The sequence below is a fragment of the Pongo abelii genome, chromosome 5, assembly GCF_028885655.2.
Source record: "Pongo abelii isolate AG06213 chromosome 5, NHGRI_mPonAbe1-v2.0_pri, whole genome shotgun sequence".
In the NCBI taxonomy this organism is placed as follows: Eukaryota; Metazoa; Chordata; class Mammalia; order Primates; family Hominidae; genus Pongo; species Pongo abelii.
Genome location: NC_071990.2, coordinates 70,812,749 through 70,836,503, shown reverse-complemented (window position 1 = coordinate 70,836,503; position 23,755 = coordinate 70,812,749). Strand labels below are relative to the sequence as shown.

Here is a 23,755-nt window from a genome sequence, read left to right as displayed (position 1 = left end):
TTGGGTACTGACAGAAGATTAGTCTTTTCTTTGGAAGTCAAGAACTCGAGAGGCAATTTATCAGTCTTCAGGCATTAATACCCTTGAACTTCTTAGCTAAAAATCAGTCTGTTAAATAGTCTCAAATAATCAGGATAAATAGACCAATTTTCTGTACCCTATTACAGTTTGGACATTTATTTAAAAAGTCTTTTATTACGTAGGCTGTGATAGTTAAGGCATTTTATTTATCTGAAATATAACAGCTGGGTTCCTAATATCAAATTGGAGAAAATAGGGAAAAAAACCCAGTGCTTTGGAAATTTCTCTGTATGATCATTCTTCCACTGACTCTTAAAAATTGTCATTAAAAGTTTTGACAAATATAAAGTACCTGCTATGTGCTAGGATTATTCTGAGCACTGGGGGCACAGAAGCCAAAAAAAAAAAAATCCAAACACAGGGGACTAAATTAAATATGTCATAGCCATATAATAATAGAGTATTAGTTAACTACAAAAATCAAGTGTGTACGAATATTAAATTACATCAAAAGATATTCATGAGGTATTCTATGCAGTAAGGCAGATGTAGTAGACTTCTGTTATTTTTTATGTTTTTATCCCTTTCTCCTTCTTTTGATGATGCTTTCCTTTGGGGAATTTTCACTCCCCCATCCCACAGGATTTGGAGATGGAGCTGTTAATCCAGACGCCTCTCCACTTTTCCCATGAAACTAGTCTTTTTAATATTTAAACAAGTTAATTATCTAGATTCTCAAATTTGGTTTGATGTTCAGTGGAAAACCTACAATTTTTTTTGGCATGTCAAATAATTGGCCAAAATTTACTTTGAAAGTTGTTGAAAATTTCTTTAATTTATTTTACATTTTAGTGTCATTTAAAAGTGTAAGTGATGTCTTTGAAAATCGATAGGATGGCCATAGCTCATTGCAGAATGAACCTTGAAAGGGTGAGCAGATAGACTGAACTGAAACTGAAAACAGAATGGTAAGAGCTTGGAGGCCTGAAGTTTGGATTCAAATTCACAAATTTGCCTTGAATTTTACCCTACAAATTAGTTAATGAAGATCTTTAAAACTGTTTATGAATATAGGAATGAATAGTAAAATTTCAATAATTAAAATGTTGCGGTATTTGTAACATCATACAGCAGGTCAATACTCATGCAAAAATCATAGTGAAATGATAATAAATTGCTACTCCTAAATTTGTCATTTAACTTCATAATTATGGATTAGTTGTGTGGTTTTCACCTGTAGGTGAAACAATTCAAATATATTACTCCAAAGTTTATGGAGAATCTATGGAAAATACCCTGTACCTTGTTATGGAAAAATTGCAGTGGACATACCAATCACTGCTGTTTTGTATCTAGTTTTATATTTTCGTAGGGAAATTGAAGTAGCATTTAACTAGGCACACATGATGATTATCCATGCCAAGAACTAGCTAATTCTCTGGCTTTGGGACTGCCTCTTCCCACTGTCAGTCATAGATTCTAGTGAAATATAATCTGAATATAATTATGAGGCTAAAACCAATACGTATGACTCTCATAATTTGTTGAAAAAATCAAGATAAATGATTCAATATTATCAATGTTTTAACTCTTGCCATATTAATTTATTAATTTAATGTAGTCCTAGTACAAAGCAAGTAGACTCTGTAAAGATCTGCCCAATGATTATTAAGTTTTTTTGGAAGAGTAAACATTTAGGAAATTTAAAAAATAAGAGTAACGATAAATGAAAAATAAAGATAAGGGAATTCTCCTTACCTGAGATTAAAATGCACTATAGAATTTCAGTAATTAACATGTTGTGGCATTGGCAACATCATATAGTAGATCAGTAGAGCAGAATCAAAGTCTAGAGCCAATAACAACCTAGTACATGTTAAGGATGAATTTTGAAACCTGTGTGGAGAGAATCTATTATTAGAAGAGTGGCCAGTTACTAAGAAAAAAGAAAAAAGATTTCTATGTTTTGTTTTACATCAAAACAAATTACTGATAATTAAAGATTTCTATGTAAGAAGAAATAGAGCAAAAATATAAATAAATATATATTTTTAGAGTGGAAAAGGCTTTTCTACGAGTGACATCAAAGGTATAACCCATGAAAGAAATGGCTGATCTACATTAAAATATTGTATATGGTGCAAAAATTATAATAAGAAAAGCTAAAATAAAAATCACGATGAAAAATATTGTAGCTTATGAAAAAGTTTTCATAGTATAATTACATTTTTCTAATAATAAATCCCCCCCCGTTTGACACACACTTGGAACATAAAAGAGTAACTTTACTCTCTCTATCTCTCTTTATTTTTCTTTATATCTTTGTCTCTCTTCCTCTTTCCCCCACTTTAGAAAAACTTTGAAAGAATAACATCTAAATGTTACTGGTATTTATAGTTAAATGGTGGCATTTGGGTGACTTTTTATATGTATACGTCTCTGTATTTTCTGAATGTTCTACAATTAATTTGGACTACCCATATAAATAATTTAAGAAAGTAGAATAATTCAGGAGTCACCAAGTGAACTTAAAACATAATGAGTTAGACCAAGCCTATTTCTATGTTCGTTTGCTAGAATAACATGTGCTGTGCTTTTCTTTTCTTTTTTCTTTTTTTTTTTAGGGTGAAGAAGGTGACCAGGGAGAACTGGGAGAAGTTGGAGCTCAAGGACCTCCAGTAAAGTATTTTTCAAAAAATATTTAACTAGGATACGTAAATATTCTTTTTTTTCATGACTGTTGGAATATTTTCTATTTAGCAGCTGGATGAATAGCATTACATGAACTTGGTGTCCTCTATTTTCCACCACACCAGCACTGGGGGGGTAACTACTTTTTCAAAATAGGAAAGGGTCTTCATTATATATTCTAGCACTTTTTTAACAGAAAAATTCTACCTATAATTACATACATTCATTTACCAGATTTCAGGGCCAGGTAATTGAAAAGCAAATACTAAGCACAAAAGGATGATACATATCTTTTATGTTCTATCGTATTATCACATGATATAGTGAGAAAATTTTGCGTATTCTAAATATGCAGTAGGTATATCATTTATTGGATTAATGTAGCTTATTCCAGTATGTAATCATTATAATTAATTAAAACATTCTTAATTGCTCATATCATGTCTTTTAATAAAAAATTGGTCCCTTGTGGTTTAGCAGATTTTTGCAATAATATTCACAGTAAGGTGATTTGGGGCATCATCAAACTTCAATTTCAAATGTTGTTAAATCAGAATTTGCCTTACTTTTGTATTACATTAAAATGGAGTTGTTACACTTTTTTTGTTGTTAAAATGAGTAATGACAATTTTGGAAATAATAATTGAAGAATATTAATTAAACATTGCAGCTAGCCAGGTTATAGACTATATAGAAGACGAGCTCAGGTACTATTCTTAGAAACTGACGAGTTGAAGACAAATACAGGAATACCCTTCACCTGCTCCACTCTTCTCCACAGGACAGGCTGTTTAAAAAGGGTTCAGGGAGCTGCGCAGATTAATGTTTAAGGGAATTTAAAGTGTAAGGGAAATTAAGCTGAAGGAAGTAAGTCAGAGGATCTGGAAGAAATGGTCTCTGCTTTTAAGCCACATGAGAACTTTCAGGGAATCTGTGGTGTCTAGGGTGTTTGTTTCAGAAGTTTGCCCTCCCCTGAGTGTTTGCCATATAAGACACTAGGAGTTGGACTCTTTCGCAGGTGGGAGATAGGGATACATGGTGTAAGAGACATATGCATTTTTTTTTGATCTGATGAAAATTTGGTAGGGATTTAAAGTTTTTTTTTTAATTTTATAAAAGCCGTTCCCAAAGATTCTCAAAATAGGATTTTGCAAACAACATTCTAAAACAGTGTTTTCAGGGATTAAGGATCTATGTTGGGTACTGCGTGGCTCAAGTGGTCCATTTGGGGATATCCATTAGTGCTTGATTACCTTCTGCTATTTGGGAATAGGTATGCCAAATTTAAAAAGCATGTACTTTTTAAATGTACATGCACAAATATAAAGTAATGCACAACTTTAAAAAATATGCTTATTGGAATATTTAGAAAAAGCTCTGTTCTTCAAAGTAGACACCTTAAGAGAAAATATGTGGTATTCTCACGTCATTGCTATTGACCCAAATATTTCTTTTTGTAGAAATATTTTAGAGTCAGTAAATGAGCTACACAAGAAAGAGCAGCTTTCATCTGACACAGCCACATCTCACTCAATATTCTAAATGGATATCCTAAACTGGATCATCCTGCATATTTGAATTGGAGGTCATAGAATCTACATAGAATTTGTGACTGGTCTGAATGAAGAGTTGGTCATGGACTTGCCCCATTTTCTCTAAGTGAGAAGAAGAGGGAAATGCTGGCCTAGAGCTCCTTTATCTTAAGCCAATGGGGACAGTTAGCAGGTTGTCCAGAAGTAGCTACCCCCACTTTCCTAATGGAGCATCCACCTTCCTCTGCTTCCAAGGGTATTCCCAAGCTCACTCCTTCCAGGATCCATTTCTGGATCCCTCCTAGTATGGGGCCAGAGAGTCCAGAATGGTAACATTTCAGTATTGAAAGAGATCCTAGAAATCACACCCTGCCCCTCGTTTTTAGGATTATCCACTCTTATGACTAAGATGGGTTCCTATTGCCCTGAGTTGGAATTCAGAATGCCTTTCATCATAAGAATGGTATAATGAATAGTGACTACAAGGGGTTGATGGAGGCTCCAGCTCCTTTCTAGGTTATAGGCTTTCGTGGGCTAGCCTGGGAAGCTACTGCTTTTGATGGTGTCCATTGATGAGAAAGAAATTATTTCAAGGTTTAAAATCATGTTACATGTAACCAGGTTACATGCCATGAAGGAAGTGGGAATGATAGTGTAAGTTCTACATACGAGTTAAAAGGTAAGTCAAACATATTATCACAATTTCTCTTATGCTGGTACTTACAAGTGTCATAAGTGATTTTGTCAACTCCAGTTTTGTGTAAGACTTCAGAATTTTATTAAAAGGTTTACCATCAGAAGAATTCTCCTTGGACTTTCTAAACTAGAAATGTTTGTCTATATATATGTAGTTACTATTTCTTAGTATTACCTTTGGTTATGATAATATCCATTGCCTAGATTAGCTTTTGTGATGAGATTTTAAAAGATCTTTGCTTCAACTAAAATAATTCACTTCTCTTTTTTACATTTCCAGGGAGCCCAAGGTTTGCGAGGCATCACTGGCATAGTTGGGGACAAAGGGGAAAAAGTAAGATGGTGATGACAATAATATAATATCAAAATGTGTTAAATATTTACAATTTTGGCTATTTAAACATAACTTTTTATCTTCAACAACTTTTTTTTTTTTTTTTTGAGATGGAGTTTCACTCTTATTGCCCAGGCTGGAGTGCAATGGCGCGATCTTGGCTCACTGCAACCTCTGCCTCCTGGGTTCAAGAGATTCTCCTGTCTCAGCCTCACGAGTAGAGCAGCTGGGATTACAGGCTCCTGCCACCACGCCCGGCTAATTTTTTTATTTTTTAGTAGAGACAGGGTTTCACCATGTTGGCCAGACAGGTCCTGAACTCCTGACCTCAGGTAATCCGCCTGGCTCAGCCTCCCAAAGTGCTGGGATTACAGGTGTGAGCCACCACGCCCAGACTAACAACATGACATTTTATGATACTTTGTAGATGTGTGATTAGGTTTTTCACAATTCTGTTGTAAGCACAGATAATAGGAATGAGCAGTATGCATGATATTTGCCATGTATTAATTTATTTTAAATTATATTGAGTAAATCGGAGTAAACAAGGTTGTTACATTTTAACTTATTGTCGTGATCAGCGGTTAGCTTTGATAACACTGGCACAGTGCCTGGAGTGCTTCTGGTCAGGCAAGGCAAAGACAGGGAGGATGGAAAAGGAGAGGTAAGCCAAGGCAGGACATCCCCAAAGACACTGGAGCCTCCAGTGACCCACCTGCAAGCTGATCCATGAGCCCTGCCCTTAGCATGGGTTATACACTTATGGCTGGAGGATACTAGCCTGCCCTTAGCCCAGTCTCAGAAACCAGATTCGCCCAGCACTTCCATACCAAGGCACTCCGCAAGCTGCTGGGGAGATTCCAAGGGAATAAGACCTTTATCAAGTCAGTTATTTATTGGGCAAGACAAATAAGTAGATAGTTAACTACAATGTAAGCAAAAGAGACATGAATCTGAGGGCCAGTGGTATGATGGAGTGCAGCGGAAGCAGGGCTAATCTTGATAGAGAAACTGAGAGGGCCCATGAAGGAGGTGGCATTAGAAGGATGTGGAGCCTGGAAGGATGAGGTGTTGCCGTTGGTGGAGGATGAAGGACAGGCTATGTTTAGCTGAGTGATTATCATCACAGCATCATCATGATGCGTTCAGAAGTGTTTTCCTTGGCGTATGTGTAGGGGTGTGTTTAGCCTCTCTATCAGATTTTAAGAAAATGGTTACCACTTCTTGGATGTTAGGAAAGTTAATTTATAGGTTTCAGAAAATACAAAAGGCATCTTTGCCCACCGTCACTTCTGACCCTGACCTCATTCTCTTTATAACTTCTATGGCTAATTGGTGTCAGTTCCCCCAGCAGCAAAGAGCGTTTTATTAACAGTTAATTAACAATACGTTGTACATTGTACATGCTCAATAAATGAAATTAAATTTTTCTTTTTAAAAAAGAGATGCACAGCTTGGTGAGTGAAGGATGAAGCTTATTTATCAATTTTTTTTTGTCAATTTAATGTTTTTTTTCCAGGCTCTTTGTCACTTCTAGGTATTTTCATTCTGCCTGCTTTCCTTATCCATCTTTTCAATCAATATTTCTTTTCTGAAAACTTTGTATTTGTTAAACATATTAGACGCATTCATATTTCTATATTTATGTCACCTTAAGTAACATTCAGTGTATTTCTTTTCTTTTATCAGATAATCCCATTTATTTTCAAGCTGCTGATACCTTCATTTTTTTCTAGATTTAAATCATCTCCTAGAATATGTGACCCCTCACTTTGAAACCAATTACTGTTCTTGATATTGTCTTCATTTGAGATATTTTTCTATTTGGTATTTTTCAAAACTTCTCATTTCTTCTAAGTTCTGTCAAATTGCTTTAAAAAAGAAAGAAAAAAAAGCTCTTCTTGTGAACTCAGACCCATGGAGTGGTTACCTAGTAACAGCAGTTTGGGTCTAAGCTCATGCTGAACAGCAATAAGAGAGAGAGAGAGTGCATCAAAGCCATTTCTGTAATGCAAAGGCTGGGTTCTGCTCCTGTAATGCAAGGTGAATGATAAATTCAAGTTCTTTTTCAGGTCTTCAAAATCTCTTCTTCTCTGGTGAATGTAGAATGTTTTTTGCTCTGTCCTACTTTTTAGGGATCAAAGAATTTCAGGGCTCTCTGGTACCTCTGCTTCAGTTGAGTTCTTTCTTTGATTCTACCTATGTCTGAACCTTCTATCATGGATTTTCTAATTTTTAATTCTTACTATACATGCTGTCCACCTGGTTTTCTTGATTTGACACTTGATTCAAATTTGACACTTGATTTCTTGGTCTGACATCTATCCAGTACTCTTGATTGTTTTTCATTTATTTTATCATCTTCTCATCTCAACCAGGTTCATTAGAAGGCTGCCTCATTATGCCTTTTTATTCACTTAGTAGATAAGAAAAACAAAGACAGGGGTTATATTTTGTCAGATAGCATATGTAGAGAGCACTAAAAACACTTTTTAAGATCTTAATATCACATTTTGATTCTCATGATGAAAATAAAGAGGTGATAGTGTACAATATGTTAGCCACATCAGAGATTATTTCAAGATAATTAGATTTATAAAGCTCTGAGTCATTCTTATGTCATCACTTGGTAGAGTGGATCTGTTCTTGAGAAAATAGGTTGGTTACTTTATATAAATTGAACGTAATATCTGTCCAGGATGGAAGAGGGTATACTCAGGTCCTTCTAGTAATTCATTCTTCTGAATCACGTGGCTGGACTTCTTATTCCAGATCTTGATGGGAGATCCAGAGTCCCAGAAATCCTTCTCACAGTTGTGGCAGCAACAGAGTATAGCAGCTGTTCTTAGAGTGGCTCCATGGCCTTCATCGTTAATAAATTTTTTGTGTGTGTTTTTGAGACAGGGTCTCACTCTGTCGCCCAGGCTGGAGTGCAGTGGTGCTCTCTCCACTCAATGCAATCTCCTCCTCTCGGGTCCAAGTGATTCTCTTGCTTTAGCCTCCTGAGTAGCTGGGATTACAGGCATGTGCCAACAGACCTGGCTAATTTTTGTATTTTTGTAGAGACTGGGTTTCGCCATGTTGGCCAGGCTGTCTGGAACTCCTGGTCTCATGTGATCCCCCCACCTGGTGGTTAATTAATTTCTATAGAAATGTTAAGAACCCTGGAGAGTGGCTACCAAACTTCTTCTAATAGATTTACCAATCTATTAATAAGCACCTGTGTTTTTAGCTCATGTCAGCAACTGAGGATGGGTGCAGTGTTAACTGAAAACATACAGAGTGGGCTGGGTGCAGTGGCTCATGCCTGTAATCTCAGCACTTTGGGAGGCCAAGGTGGGCGGATCATGAGGTCAAGAGATTGAGACCATCCTGGCCAACATGGTGAAATCCCGTCTCTACTAAAAATACAAAAATGAGCTGGGCATGATGGCATGCGCCTGTAGTCCCAGCTACTTAGGAGGCTGAAGCAGGAGAACTGCTTGAACCCAGGAGGCGTAGGTTGCAGTGAGCCAAGATGGCGCTACTGCACTCCAGCCTGGGCAACAAGAGCGAAACTCTGTCTAAAAAAAAAAAAAAAATACAGAGTGGCATCAGAGATTGTATTTAAGTACAATTGGTATGCTGAGTAGATGTCAACAAGTTTACCTGAGGTGCCTGAGTAATTACTCCTCAGGGATCACTGTGTGTATTACAGGCACAAAACCTCCTTTTCATCTGGCTATTAAATTTCTTTAGAAAGATGGATGCTTCCTTTAACATACATGACTGATCTCAGTTTTATTCCATTGTCTTGTTTTTTTGCAGGGTGCTCGGGGCTTAGATGGTGAACCTGGGCCTCAGGGTCTTCCTGGTGCACCTGTAAGTGATTTTCCTTCCACAAAACCCAATGATAGATTTTTGTTTTTGCTATGTATGCATGTGTGTGCAGTATTGCTTACATGTGAATAACTGAAGTGGAAAAATGGACAATTTATATATATATGTTTAAATTTAAATTTAATTAAGACAGGTATCTTTCTCGGGTACATAGAAATGTTCTTCTGACTTGATATGATTTTTTTTCTTCATAGATTAAGCCAAATTATTAAGTATTTATGTTTGTGTGTTTTCCTTTTCTTTGGTTATCAGGACGCCTTGAGTCTCAGTAACTATCTCGTTTCTAGTATCTTGTCCATTTGATATTTTTCGTTTTCTATGGTTTCTGACTTCATTATTCCACATTTTGATTGCCATATGTCCATGTGTCATTATTTTAGGTTTCCTCGAGCCTGTTTTTGGGAGGGAAATAGACAAAAAAGCCATCCATTGATAATTGAATATGCCACATAAAAAGTAGAAAAGATATAGGAAACATAGAATTTCCAACTGTCAAAGTCCTGTGTTCCAATGGGAAAGACAGAAAGTAACTCAATGATAAACTATACAAGATCAAATGCTAGAGCACAGGATAGATGTAATCTATGTAAGAGGACCTGAGGGGAGGTTGGTTTGAAAGCCTATGGGCAGGAAAGACAGCAAAGTACAGGGGTGGCACTGTTGGTGGTGATGGGGTATGTGTGCTGTCATAGGGGCTGTCACTGCCTGGAGTGGAAAGTTTGGTTGAAAAGATGAGATTGGAAGGATAAGGTAGAGATACATCATGGAGAATGTTTAATGCCAACCTGAGTCATTTGAACAGATCCAGTAGCAATAGGGAGCCATTTGAGGTTTTAGAATTAAGCAACTCAACAAAAGCTGTATTTTAGGAAGACACGGCCTCTTATCTATTACCACCTGTAGCATATATCAACATTAGCTAGATCACTTCGACAGAAATCACTAATATTGACTGGAGGATTAAATAATATGAGGGAAAGATTGGCAACTAATCCAAACCTCAAACCTTTACAACAGTCATGAAGTTAGCTGATATGTACATGCAGTTACTGATGTCAAAATTCACTGCATGGATCCATTATATGTTACACACAAGAACACAGAGGCATAGTGCATTTAAGGGGAAAACAAAAGACCATCAAGTCTCAGTTATCTCTATGGCAATATCCATTTTTAAGACAATGCCATTTTTATAAAAAAGACTTCTTCATCTAGGCTTCCTTGATAGAGCAAAGCCATTGTGGTGGAAGACTAATAGTTGGGTGATGTGGATGGTACTTTCTAATTTTTAAAAGTTGATTAATAAGTAACTTTTGCTTGTATTAACAAAATTTTATTTTCATACAGGGTGATCAAGGACAGCGAGGACCTCCAGGAGAAGCAGGTCCCAAAGGAGATAGAGTGAGTTTAAATTCAGTCACTCCAAGCCTCCTGCTTTTCAGTGTCATCTGCTGATTATGCTGATCTCTTTGACAAGTCTAAGTATTATGTTAACTGAACATGTCTTGTCTATTCTTTCTCTTCCTCCCTGCAGGGCGCTGAAGGTGCTAGAGGAATTCCTGGTCTCCCTGGGCCCAAAGGAGACACGGTATGTCCTGAGCTGTAGTCATCAAGCACATTTTTCAGTGATCATTGACTTGCAATAAAACTTTAGAAAATAATGAAGGGAAAAAGAATGTGACTGTGTGTTGCAGACAGTATGTTTCTTTGTGTGTGTTTAGGGTTTGCCAGGTGTGGATGGCCGTGATGGGATCCCTGGAATGCCTGGAACAAAGGTAGGCTGTGTAATTTAGTCCAAGAGTGAGTGGGACTGTCTCTGCCCTGGCCAACTGAGTGTGGCATTTCCATTACTAAATCACCAAAAGATTTATTTAACTAGCTTTGGCTTTTTCCCTTCCTTTAATTTTTGAATCAAGTGTCAAATATGAAATACTTATTAGAATAGTATAATTATTTGCTTGGTTTCAGGAACTCAGTAAAATTGCCCTGTTGATGAAAGTAGGTTGAGAGAGACTGTGCATTTTGGTTGAATTATGTCCTATTTCCCACCCTACTCCCCCACCCTAAATTAAGTCACTTTATAAAAGTGCATGTAAAGTCAGCTGTTGGGACAATCCTTTTACTTAAAACGTCTGTGCTCCTCCGTTTCTTAAAAGAAATACAGCAGCTCATACAGGTTCAATCATGTGATAAAAGTTTTTTTTTCAGGGTGAACCAGGAAAACCTGGGCCTCCTGGTGATGCAGGATTGCAGGGGTTACCAGTAAGTATTTGATTCTTTACATGTTAATTGGTTTATATACATGTTTTAAAGATATACATTTTGGGGAGAGACATGCTACCTAATTTGATAAGTTCTGGGGAAGATATGATGTTTTACTTTTACATTTTTACAATTTACATTTGTATTTTATATTTTATACTTTTTCTCTGTATAGCTATTTGTGTAATAACTGTAAATAATAGGCTTTAATTTTATGTTTTGGATTCCTTTTCTCTCTTTAGTTTACTCAGTCTTTTTTTACATATTTTTTAACTAACCCTAAGCTGTAGGCCAGTGTGATATATTTCATTCCACTTTAAACCGGTTCTAAAGTTCTTGTTAGTAGGGTTAAGCAACAAGAGTTCTGAGAGTATGCTCAGGTGACCCCTTGGATTATGTACTATTTTTAATCATTCAAATTGGTGTTTGCCTGCATTAATGTGTCTGGAAGTTCATGTGGATTGTACCACGTGTATTCTTGGCTCTTTTGGAGGCAAATCTTTCTAATTAATAAAGAATACTTGGTAATATCAAAGCCTGGCCCCCAATCTTTTAAATAATCAGATAATATTAGCACTCCCAATAATATCAAACCTGAGTCAGATCCAGCATCCTCCTACCATTTCCTTTTCTACTATAAAGCTCAGCATTTTTGAGAGGTTTTCATTTTATTACTCTGTACATGAAACCATGTCACATCCCTGTAGTCTCTGTCCTGCCTAGTAGAGCTCCTCTTGATCTGAAAATGGTACTGGATCCTAATTTGGGAAGTTTGTCTTTGAAAAGTAACTTTAGTTTAAAGACAAGATTTGCTTTAAGGGTACTTAGCTTTAACAAGCCAGATATAATAAAGTCATACCCTCTAAACTGTGGATCATTCTATAAATGACTGTGCAGAGTTTGGGAACTAGGAAGCATCTTCCTCACATTAAAGCTTTGAGGTTACCATGATTCCTTCAGCCTCCCTGCAGTGTGCAGTGGGCTTGGCATCTCATGGATTCTCAGAGGAGGTGATTAAACTCGGATTGTGTATGTATTCTTTTAGGGTGTACCTGGAATTCCTGGTGCAAAGGGTGTTGCTGGTGAAAAGGTAAAATATTTTAAAATTTAAGTTAATATTTTTCTTAATTTCTTTATTATTTACTAACATATTTGTAATTTTTAATATTTTCAGCGTGTGTTTTATTTTATATTTGGCCCTAGGGAGAAATAAAAAAGTAAATGTGTTAAGGCTTCAAATACTAATCTTTTTCCTAGCTATAGAAAGCATACTTTGACAAAATACTGCTAATTAGATTTCCTTAATGAAAATGTCATCCTTTGCCAGTATAAAACAGAAAATTTTATTGTTCCTTACTACTAAAATAAGGAAGATATTATTAAGCCACAGAACTTATGTCAGAGACTATTATTAGGATGATTCAGCTAAACTAAAAAGATATTAGGCATTTTTTTTCACACACTGATCGACCACTGCTTATATTCTACATAAAACAAAAATGTAAGTGGTTAAAAACAATAGGTGGAAAAAAATGTTAAGGGAAAAAATATGGCTTTGGTTGAGAAGAAAAGGGATAAAAGGTGAATAACATAGAGATTGGTGGCTATTAGAGTACCAAGCTGCAGCTCTCCAATCACAGTGGTCTGCAGCGTCTTGAGCTGCACATGAGATTGATGGTGGAGAGGGCGTCTCCAGACATGTGCTTTCCCGAGAGCTTGCTGACGGGGCTTTCTCAGCAGCACATCCTATTTCCCCGTGTTGGTTGGATTCTTAATACTTTCGATAGTTTAATGTGAGGTAGAAATACTCAAATAATTATATTGGAGGTGGAAATGGTAAAGGAAAGACATATATTATTAATATTGTGAAGAAAGAAAAATCCTCTAATTGAAGAGGATCCCCTTAACTGAAGGCTAAAACCCCTCATTGTTTGACATTTGACCTTTAATATATTTCTTAGACTCACAGACAATATCTTGAATCTAAAGGATTTCGATGTATCTAACAAGAAAGAGATTCTGCACATTCCCAGATTCTCAGTGTGAAAGCAGGGAATTAATGCCATTCAAATGTAAGAGATCCCAGTCTGGGTAAGGCAGACTGATGATTATGCTTACTTCAGCATGAGTTACTTTGAATGTTGCATTTTACCCTTAGGGTAGCACTGGTGCTCCAGGGAAGCCTGGTCAGATGGGAAATTCAGGCAAACCGGTAAGACACCATTTTACCTCTCCTGAAGTTCTAACCTGTTGTAATCAGTAGGTGTTAACTTTTTTTCTACCTTCCTTCCTCATAACAGGGCCAACAGGGGCCTCCAGGAGAGGTGGGACCCCGAGGACCCCGGGGGCTTCCTGTGAGTATTCCTTGCTGTTCTTTCCTAAAGCACCTTCTCAGGACTTTGTTGGATGTTCTTCCATTCATCCATTCATCCATCCATCCATGAATGCTATCTGATGTTTGAACCCATGCTAGTCCAAGACACACAAGGAGACAAAATGCTATTTAGATGCACAGCATGCCTTTTCAGAAAATGCAAACAAAAATAAAGTGCTTCAAAAACCATGGTGACCGTTTCTGCCCTCACCTCATGTTTAAGGAAATATTTTAGTGTGATTTAAAAAGACCCAACGTTGAGATACAATTCACATACTACATAATTCACCTATCTTTATTGATTTTTAGCATATTGATGGAATTGTGCAACCATCACCCCAATCAAGTTTAGAATATTTCCATCACCTAAAAAAAGAATCTTATACCCACCTCCCACCTGTAGTCATCCATCATTTCCTTTTAATTCCTTCAGTTTTAGACAACCACTAATCCACTTTATGTCTCTATAGATTTGCCAGTTCTGGAAGTTTCATGTAAATGGAATCATACAATATGAGAGCTTTTTGTTTTTTAAAAAACAAGTAGTTAATTAATTTTTTAAGAGATATGGTCTGTCTCAGTCACCCAGGTTGGGGTGCAGTGGCACAATCGTAGCTCACAGCAACCTTGAACTCCTGGGCTCATGCAGTCCTCCTGCCTAAGCCTCCCGAGTGGCTGGGACTGAAGGGGTGCACCACCACGCCTGGCTAACTTTTAATTTTTTTTGTAGAGATGGGGTCTTGCTATGTTGACCAGGCTGGTCTTGAACTCCTGGCTTCAAGCGATCCTTCTGCCTCAGCTTCCCAAAATGTTGGGATTACAGACATGAGCTACCATGCCCGGCTGTATTTTATTTTTTTTCCTAATGATTGGCTTCTGTCACTTAGCATAATGTTTCAAGGTTTATCTATGCTGTAGCATGTATCAGTACTTCATTCCTTTTTATTCTTGAATAATATTTAATTGTAGGGATTAATTATGTAGATATATCACATTTTATTGATCCATGCATTGGGTGATAGACATTTGAATTGTTTCAATTTTTTGGCCATTATGAAAAGTGCTGCTATGAACATTCGTATACAGGTTTTTGTGTGGACATGTGTTTTAATTTTTCTTGCGTGCCTACCTAAGAGTGGAATTGCTGGGTCATAGGGTAGCTCTGCTTCGGAGAAACCACCAGACTTCTCTTAGTGTGAGTTTGTAAACTTGTCTATTTTATAGCAGCCATAGCAATGACCATTTTCTCACTATACACAGTTTAACCCTAGAGAGAAATTGATTAGGAAATTAAATATTATACACTTAAATTTGACTTTAAAACATTCTCTCTGGCCTTCAGTTTCAGTTATTTTCAAAGGCTGCTGAATAGCCAAAAGAACTCCAAGTTGGAACACAGAAATATTTCCAAATATCATTATTACTTTTTTTGAAGCATTTCTTGGGCATGTTGAATGAAGATTTTTATACTTGAGAAAAGCGAAGTATTCCAGGTGTCTTGTGGCATGAGAATGGAATTTCTCCACTTCTCACAGATATTTGTCAGCCGACTTCCACCAGGTGGTTTCCTGAGGTTTCTGCAGCCAAAACAACCAGCTCGTCATGCCCCTCACTCACTTGCTCTGTGCTTATTTTATTCTTTTCTTTTGCTTGAAGCTTGTGAATTTCTAATTAAAATACTTTCCATAAATTAACTGTCGAAGCAATGACATTATAGCCAGATCACATTTCTAAAACAATGAAGATGCTGTATGACTAGCCCAGGAAGATTGAGCAGTGTTGGGCCATTAGAGCTTTGCGAGTGTTTACTATTACATCTCTTATTCATCTTATTTTATTTTATTTTAAACAGAGTCTCACTCTGCTGCCCAGGCTGGAGTGCAGTGGTACAATCTTGGCTCACTGCAATATCCACCTCCTGGGTTCAAGTGATCCTCCCACCTTAGCCTCCAGAATAGCTGGAACTACAGGTGCACACCACCATGTCCAGTTAATTGTTGTATTTTTTATAGACACAGGGTTTTGCCGTGTTGCCCAGGCTGGTTTCAATCTCCTGAGCTCAGGTGATTCACCCTTTTTGGCCTCCCAAAGTGCTGGGATTACAGGTGTGAGCCACCTCGCCCGGCTCTATTAGTCACTTTAAAGAGCAGAAAGCTCCATGTATTTAAAGGAACATTGACTGAGCACTTGTTGTGGGCCAGAACCATGCATGAATACAAAACATGACATGGAGTAGGGAGAGCTGCTTGGCCAGTCACCAGTTAAGTGCCGTGGGCTGCATAAAGCAATGAAGAACCAGAGGCAGCACCTCAGGAGAAGATGGGATAGGGGGTTGATTCTCCTATGTGAGGAGAGGCAAATCATAGGAGGCTATGCTGATGCAGGGTTTTGGATCTGAGTTTTAGATTTTTGGTTTTTGAATTTCTGTAAGAGTCCAAATTCTTGCCATTGCTCCTGTCCCTGAGGCTCAAAACCTCAGCATTTTCCTCCATCACATTTCCTATCACAAATAGGACCTGTTGGTTCTGTCCTCTTTTCAAGATCTCTTATATTTGACTCTTCATTTCCATTCCCACTACTATCGCCCTGGCTCAGGTCATTACCTACTGCTTGGATCACTGCAATTGTCTCACCGGCTGCAGTCTTTCCTTTCTCTGCCAGTGTCTCCCAAAAGGGTATTGGTACAACTTGAGCTGGGCTAGTTCTTTGTTTTCCAGAACTCTTGCACATGGCAGCGTGTCTCACATCCATGACCTCTGTCCTGCAAGAACATCAGTAGTGTCTCCACAGTCACTGGGACAAACAAAAATGCCAAACACAATTCCAAAGGCCCCGGGGAATGATAGTTCCCTGAGTCTGCACACACTACTGTATTGGTATTTCCAAAGAACAGCATCCATACTCACTTCTCCCCATTAAAAAATCTTCAATGGATTTCTACGGACAGTAAGAGAAAGTCTAAAATCTTAAACTGTCCATTAACCTCCCCATTTTACTTCTCATTTCGGCTTTACTCAGATCTTGTGTTCAAGTCAGATTGGACTCCATGCTAATTCTCAAATACTCTCCGTACCTCTTTCCTGTAGACCAGACCCTGCATTGAAATGGCTCTTTTCTTCATTTCTCTGGCTCAACATTCCATAAGCCGTCTCAGAAGTAATTGGAATGTTAATTGCATCATGAAAACGTTTCAGTTATGCCCTGTCCCCCAGACAGAAGTGATCTTTCCTTATTCTGAACTCTTGTCTCCTTTGTACCCCATGCCGTGGTAACTGCAGAAGGTGGCAGTCATGTCTTTTTCACCGCTGTGTTTCCCACCTCGCTTTCCTCAGGGCTTGCCATAAAGTAGCACTCAATCAATATTTCTTGAAACGAGTTGAATCAGAGGCGTAATAAATCCTGCCATGCTGTTTTTGTTGGTAATAACTGACTTCTCACCTGCTATAAAATTTTCTGAAAAATGTCATGATAGGTTATAAATATTATAGTTCTGGAGCAGAGTTTTAACACCAAATCCACTTACTGAAAGACACATTTGTTCTTTCACTTTACATCATTAAATTCAGTTTTGTAGATAAGTTCATACATTTTTAACAATGCCTCACACTTTTGATCAGTTTTTCCTGCAAATCTAAAACAAGCTGAGAAGAAGAAATGAGCTACTGAGGCATGCGGGTTGGAGATGAAGACATGGACACACATTTCTAATGTGTCCTAGAAGCATGTATTTGAAATTAAGTGGTATTTCCTTTAATGTTTGCCAATACTACTGCAAAAATACTGTCTGTTCATTTTGGTGCCTCCAGAGATTTCATATGGGCGCCTGCCTTTACGATGTAGGCCATGCTTCTGAATTTCTCTATGGCCCTCCCCTTGGTTTTCACCCGGACTGGGCGGCTCCTGGTTTTGCACAGGCACATGACCTGGGCTTTTCATTTGGTCCTACCATGTGGTACCTCTTGGTCCATTTCCATCTTCCTGGCTTCTGAGAACTCACCAGGGCTTTTGCTGAGTGGGTTGTGTTCATTCCGCTCTCACGGCTCTGACTGGGATGAGTTTCATGCTGATCGACCTCAGTTTTCTGAAGATGATACGTTCCTTGTGTACAGAAGCCTGTCTACTTTCTCGTGTAGTCCTTTACCACCCCTCCAATACCAACAGCCTCAATGACAGAGGTCCACAAATGTTGTACTGTGAATGATCTAAGCCACCCTCCCACTCCATCTAGGCACTGGCATGTTTCCTCCGTCAATAATTTGTGAAGCTGATGTGTGTGATGGTTAGAGTTTGGACAGATTTTTTTTTTCTGCTTCTGTATGAGGGCATATGTAAACATACACAAGAGAAATGTGCAAACTATATAATGTAAAATTGAATAGATTTTAAAAATATCTTCGTGACAAATCTAAATGCTATCATTGTAGTAGGACTAATATGACCTTTCAATGTTAACATGAAAATGGGTTTATAAAAGCAGCAATCTATAGAAATCATAATTGATCTCCTAGGTTAATCAGCATTCTTTTTGCCAGAGAGAGGCATTTAATATATAGTACAGACTAAGTATAGTGATTTATAATTTCCAACTTCTGAATTGGAAAGGTACTGAGGATAGTGTTCGTTTTTCAGTTAGTTAGCATTTTGGGTAGTTGGACAAAGACAACAGCCATTACAAGCTAGAGCATGATGGAATAAAATCCATTTATTGGGAAAATAATTTTGGCAGTATAAGTATAATTAAGTTAAATCTGTTATTTTCTGTGATCTTTTAAAAGTCTAACAGTTCCATTTTAAAAGGAAAACCTCCAACTTGAATTATTTAGCTGTATGTATTTATGGAAATAATTTTTACAAAATAACACCCAGTACTTGTTTATAAAGAAGGTGCCTGCTTGATGATCAGTGGTGTTGACAGAAACTGGAAACGTGAAAACTAAAGACTTAATTTTTTCCAAGCACAACTTGTGCTTTTAAACAGACTTGGGGGATTTGAAAGGCAAACAACATTTAATTAAACATTTGGTTAAAAATTTTTTGGCCGATTTCTTTAGTAATTACCTCAGATCAATATAACTAACACTTCTACTATGCTTACTATGAGACAAGCATAGTTCTAAGTGATTTATGTCTTCTAACTTATTCAATCCTCAAAAAAGCCCTAAGAGATAAGTACTATTTTTATTCCCACTTTATAGATGAGGAAACAGGCACGGAGAGGTTAAGTTGCTTGCCTGAAGTTACCAGATGCATGGCAAAATCAGCTTCAGACCAGGCCACTGGGCTCAATGTCCATGTCTTCATTTCCACCCTCGCATATGCCTCAGTAGCTCAAATCATAGCTCCACAGGATGATTTTCAATTGAAGTTTGCTTGCTAAATGCTGATGTTACAAGACATATCTAGCAAATTATTTAAAATTTATGGAACTTTGGTGGTGGGCATTTAACAAAAGTCTGAGAAAGCTGGTAAAGACAAACAAATACAACGTAAATGCATACAGATTCCTGGATCTTACCCCAGACCTGCAGAATTAGAATCAGAGGGCAAGGGGCTAAATAAAGATAAGGAATGGAGAGATGGGGTTGGGGAGAGGACATCTAGTGCAATATATTTCTAAAGAACTCAGGGGATTCTGATGCATAGCTATCACTGGGAATCAGTGATAGAAGGTCTGCATCTTTTTCAAAGCCCTGATTGGCGGCTGCTTCTTCTTTGTCTTCTTCTTCTTTTTTTTTGTTTGTTTCTTTGAGATGAAGTCACACTCTGTTGCCCAGGCTGGAATGCAGTGATGCAATCTCGGGTCACTGCAACCTCTACCTCCCGGTTTCAAGAAATTTTTCCCCCTCAGCCTCCCGAGTAGTTGGGATTACAGGCTCCCGCCATGATGCCTAGCTAATTTTTGTAGAGACAGGGGTTTGACCATGTTGGCCAGGCTGGTCCCAAACTCCTGACCTCAGGTAATCCGTTCGCATCAGCCTCTTAAAGTGCTGGGATTATAAGGCATGAGCCCCTGCGCCCAGCCCTGATTGGCTTCTTAAAAAGAGATGAGTTGGCAGATGTGTCTCAATTTGTTGGGGATGTATGTGGCAGCACAGAGCATCCAAGAGAAATGTACAGCCTTTGGTTATGATTCATCATTATTTTTGGTTTTTGAGATGGAGTCTAACTTTGTTGCCTAGGCTGGGGTGCAGTGGCGTGATCTTGGGTCACTGCAACCTCCACCTCCCAGGTCCAAGTGATTCTCCTGCCTCAGCCTCTTGAGTAGCTGGGATTACAGGCACCTGCCATCACGCCAAGCTAATTTTTGTATGTTTAGTAGAGACGGGGTTTCACCATGTTGGTGAGGCTGGTCTCGAACTCCTGATCTCAAGTGATCCGCCCACCTTGGCCTCCCAAAGTGCTGGGATTACAAGTGTAAGCCACCACGCCCGGCCAATTCATCATTTTTAATGGTAGGATTTTTGCCTTTATTCCAGTTTCTTTTGATTCCTTTATTATAAGTTGGAACTCTTGTTGTCACGGGGTTTATAAATATTAGCAACTGGGAAGAACAGCCTTTTCCTACCACTCTCTCTTGCCCATATCTGAGAATATAGTTATCACCATGGCTGTTGAAGACTAAGAGTTTTAGCATTTATTTAGCACACTTGTGGTTACCAGTGCCATGGGTAACCCATTTACGCCTGAGGTTGCAATTTTTTGAATTTTTACAATCAGACCTTGGCGATGACCTTCGGCAGTAGGATATAAATAATTCCCACATGCTTAATTACTCCCTGAGGAATGTGTTTAGTCTGTTTTCAGAGATAACTGTTTATATCTTGATTATTTATGTTCATCTTAGCTTAGTAGATGAAATTCCAGAACTTAGAGCAAGAGTATGCATGTTCTTAGAAGACAAAGAAATCACATGAATAGCCATCAGAAAATCTTGCCCCAACACCTTGTTTGTAACTGTTTGGTCACTCTTGGGAAAATAAACATTACTGTTTTTCACAGTGAGGTGATTTCTGTAAAATTACCTGCATTTAGAATGGCCAAGGATTTATAGGATGGAAGTGAAATAAAAATGAGGAACCACAGGCTGTCCATTTGTGCAGTAACAGGGGAGTAAATGCTCACAATTTTACTGATCCTTCTGTCCGTTCTACATATGCTGGACTCATGGGTACACAAGTTCAGCAGAGCAGGCTGTGTATGTTGGTCTCTGAGCTGTTCATTCATATATATTACCAAGGGTCTGCCACTGGTTGGAAAGCACTTATAAACTGTAATAAGAACTTAGAAAAGACAGAGAAAATAAGAGTCCAGCAGAGAAAATCTTTGTTATTCACTGGGAAGATAATTAATCCTCCCCCAAATAAATCAAAGATCATACAGTCTCTTATTTTAATTTAGCCCTTTGGTTTATGGAAGAGAAAAAATGTACAATAATCATCTTTATTTTGGATAAGATAGCATAATGGTTCATTTATTTAGAAATGAATACTTGAGAATGTGCCAAGAACTGAGATTTCCCCTTCTGATATTAACTTTTCCCCACCAATTACTATTAATTGTTCTGTGAATTAAAGTCACATGAGCCCAGTGATATTTCATGATGCACTTGAGAAATTATTTCAAAATGCCAACAGAGCAGATACAATGAGGAAAATCTGTCTTGAACTTTGAAGTTGTAAAGATGGGGTAGAACCCAGTTTTTATATTTATAGGTGGATAGAGGAATCTATCACAGGGGCTGGTTTTCATCTAGACTCACATTCTCCCAGCATCCACCCTCATGGGGCACTGCCTCTGGCTTCCAAACTGCTCATGAGGTTAAGGACCAATGCATCATCCCAAAGTCGTATACCAGACACAGGTTGTTTATATAAAGTTGTTGAAAAATGTTTAAAAGCATTTAGTTTAAATCACCTATAAGTCGTATGAAATGACTAGCATGAAATTATTGCTAATATTAATTGCTAGATTGTTGTAAACTGGCAAACAGTTCTTAATCCTTTAGAGAAATTCAAAATTCAGAAGGTTTATGGATCTTGACACTTTGTTAAACTTAAATAGGAATAAATAGCAGGAGTCAGAATAATCTTATCAGAAGCATTTATAAATATTAAACATTAATATGGAGCTGTCATGTCATTTTACAGAAAAATTAACTTAAAGGACTCCTTTCATTTTTATATGCACCTTCCAGGAAATGTGATTATTTATCCAATAATGTCAGTGTTCAGCTTAGTTGAACATGCATTAGAAATAAAATGAGCTAGCCGAGCGCTGTGGCTCACACCTGTAATCCCAGCACGTTGGGAGGCCAAGGCGGGCGGATCACCTGAGGTCAGGAATTCAAGACCAGCCTGGCCAATATGGCGAAACCCGGTCTCTACTAAAAATACAAAAATTAGCCAGGCGTGGTGGCATGCACCTGTACTCCCAGCTACTCAGGAGGCCGAGGCAGGAGAATCACTTGAACCTGGGAGATGGAGGTTGCAGTGAGCTGAGATCGCACCACTGCACTCCAGCCTGAGCAACAGAGAAAGACTCCGTCTCATAAAAAAATTAAGAAATAAAATGAGCTTTTGTCAGATTGCATAAAATTGTATGAAGTTCTCAGGGAAAAAAGTTGAAAAGTTCATGTGTTTCTTTTTCTCAATAGATTAGAAAAGCTTAGCGTTTCAAATAAAAATTTGAAAGCTTAGAGTTTCAAATAAAAAATTGAAGTGGGATCACAAAATAAAATTATTTTTGGTGTATCTTCGTTATAAGTTCTACTTTCTGAAGTCTGTTTAATCTTCTAAGATATGTTTAGAACAAAAACGAGTAGAAGAAAAAAATTTTTACTTCAGAAACTTTACAAATTTTTACCATCTGTGTCTTTTTGAAGCTGCAGTAGTAATTTAAAGGCAAACATATCTATTCTGTGTTTCTTTTTTCACTCTGTTGAGGTTTAAGATCATTTGCCAGATGTTGCTTTGAAATGTTCTGTAGACCTGAAAATTTATTCTGTGTTCTAGGCACTGTGCAGAATTCCAAATTAATATATAGCAATACCTTAAGAACACATAATCTAAGTGAGGGCTTAAAACATGGACGCAAATAACCATAATAAAAGTTGGGATGTGATTAGATGTTGAAAGTGGCTAATTGCCATTTCATATACATGTATAGCTATCATTTCTAAACGTCTGTAATCACAGTAAACGGCATTCGAATCATTCAATGCAAGATGAACACAGGATGCTGTAGGCACTATGTATGATGGCCTATGCCTTTAGCTGAAGGAAAAAAACCTAGCTAGGATGTTATTTTATTTACATAGTAACTAAGCATTTGAATTTTGGCAAAATATCCAGTTGACAATGTTTGTGTTTTTATAGGGCAGTAGAGGAGAATTAGGACCAGTGGGATCCCCAGGCCTACCAGGTAAACCGGTAAGTAAAAAAGTTTCGTTTATTTGCCTTCTACGAAACACCACACATTTTTAAAAATAAGTAAGAGGAGAAAACAATTTACAATTGAATTACCTGTACTTGATTTCTCTTGTTATGTGAATATGTGAACAATGTAAAGGAGAAATTTCAAATTATGGGTAGGATACCCTCAGAGGGTATTTTAATCTGTGTGGTTTGTAGCATCCATTTTTAAACCTGGTGAAATGTGAAGTGCTGCATTTGGCCTCTGGTTGTTCTTGGAACGGCAGAAAACAGAGTGAATGGTGCTTTTAACTTCCTGTGCAGTGCTTGTTTACATAGCGAGAGGAGCAGCAGCACCATTGCAGGCAGTGGGGTGGCGGAGGCTTGACTGAAAGAACCCATTGTTGCCAAGGAGTGCAAGGGGAACTGAGGACCTCAGGGTGAAGTGAAGGCTGCGAGAGCATTGGCCCCTCCCTCTTCTCCTGAGAATATGAAAGAGAGGCAGACCCAAGAAGCAGAGTTCAACCAACCACAGCATGTTTATTTTAGACACAAG

The 23,755-nt window shown here is 37.8% G+C and overlaps 1 protein-coding gene across 3 annotated transcripts in view; it reads left to right on the top strand.

Annotated features, from left to right (window-relative positions):
- The window catches only part of COL9A1 (collagen type IX alpha 1 chain), an 86,235-nt gene that overhangs the window by 37,132 nt on the left and 25,348 nt on the right, over window positions 1-23,755 (top strand). For all 3 annotated transcript variants that reach the window (XM_002817046.5, XM_054557681.2, XM_054557682.2), the window contains 11 exons: window positions 2,646-2,699; window positions 5,221-5,274; window positions 9,082-9,135; window positions 10,501-10,554; window positions 10,688-10,741; window positions 10,875-10,928; window positions 11,362-11,415; window positions 12,461-12,505; window positions 13,574-13,627; window positions 13,716-13,769; window positions 23,164-23,217. In XM_002817046.5, the coding sequence (XP_002817092.3) occupies window positions 2,646-2,699; window positions 5,221-5,274; window positions 9,082-9,135; window positions 10,501-10,554; window positions 10,688-10,741; window positions 10,875-10,928; window positions 11,362-11,415; window positions 12,461-12,505; window positions 13,574-13,627; window positions 13,716-13,769; window positions 23,164-23,217 (585 nt within the window). The remainder of the gene's footprint in view (window positions 1-2,645; window positions 2,700-5,220; window positions 5,275-9,081; window positions 9,136-10,500; window positions 10,555-10,687; window positions 10,742-10,874; window positions 10,929-11,361; window positions 11,416-12,460; window positions 12,506-13,573; window positions 13,628-13,715; window positions 13,770-23,163; window positions 23,218-23,755) is intronic.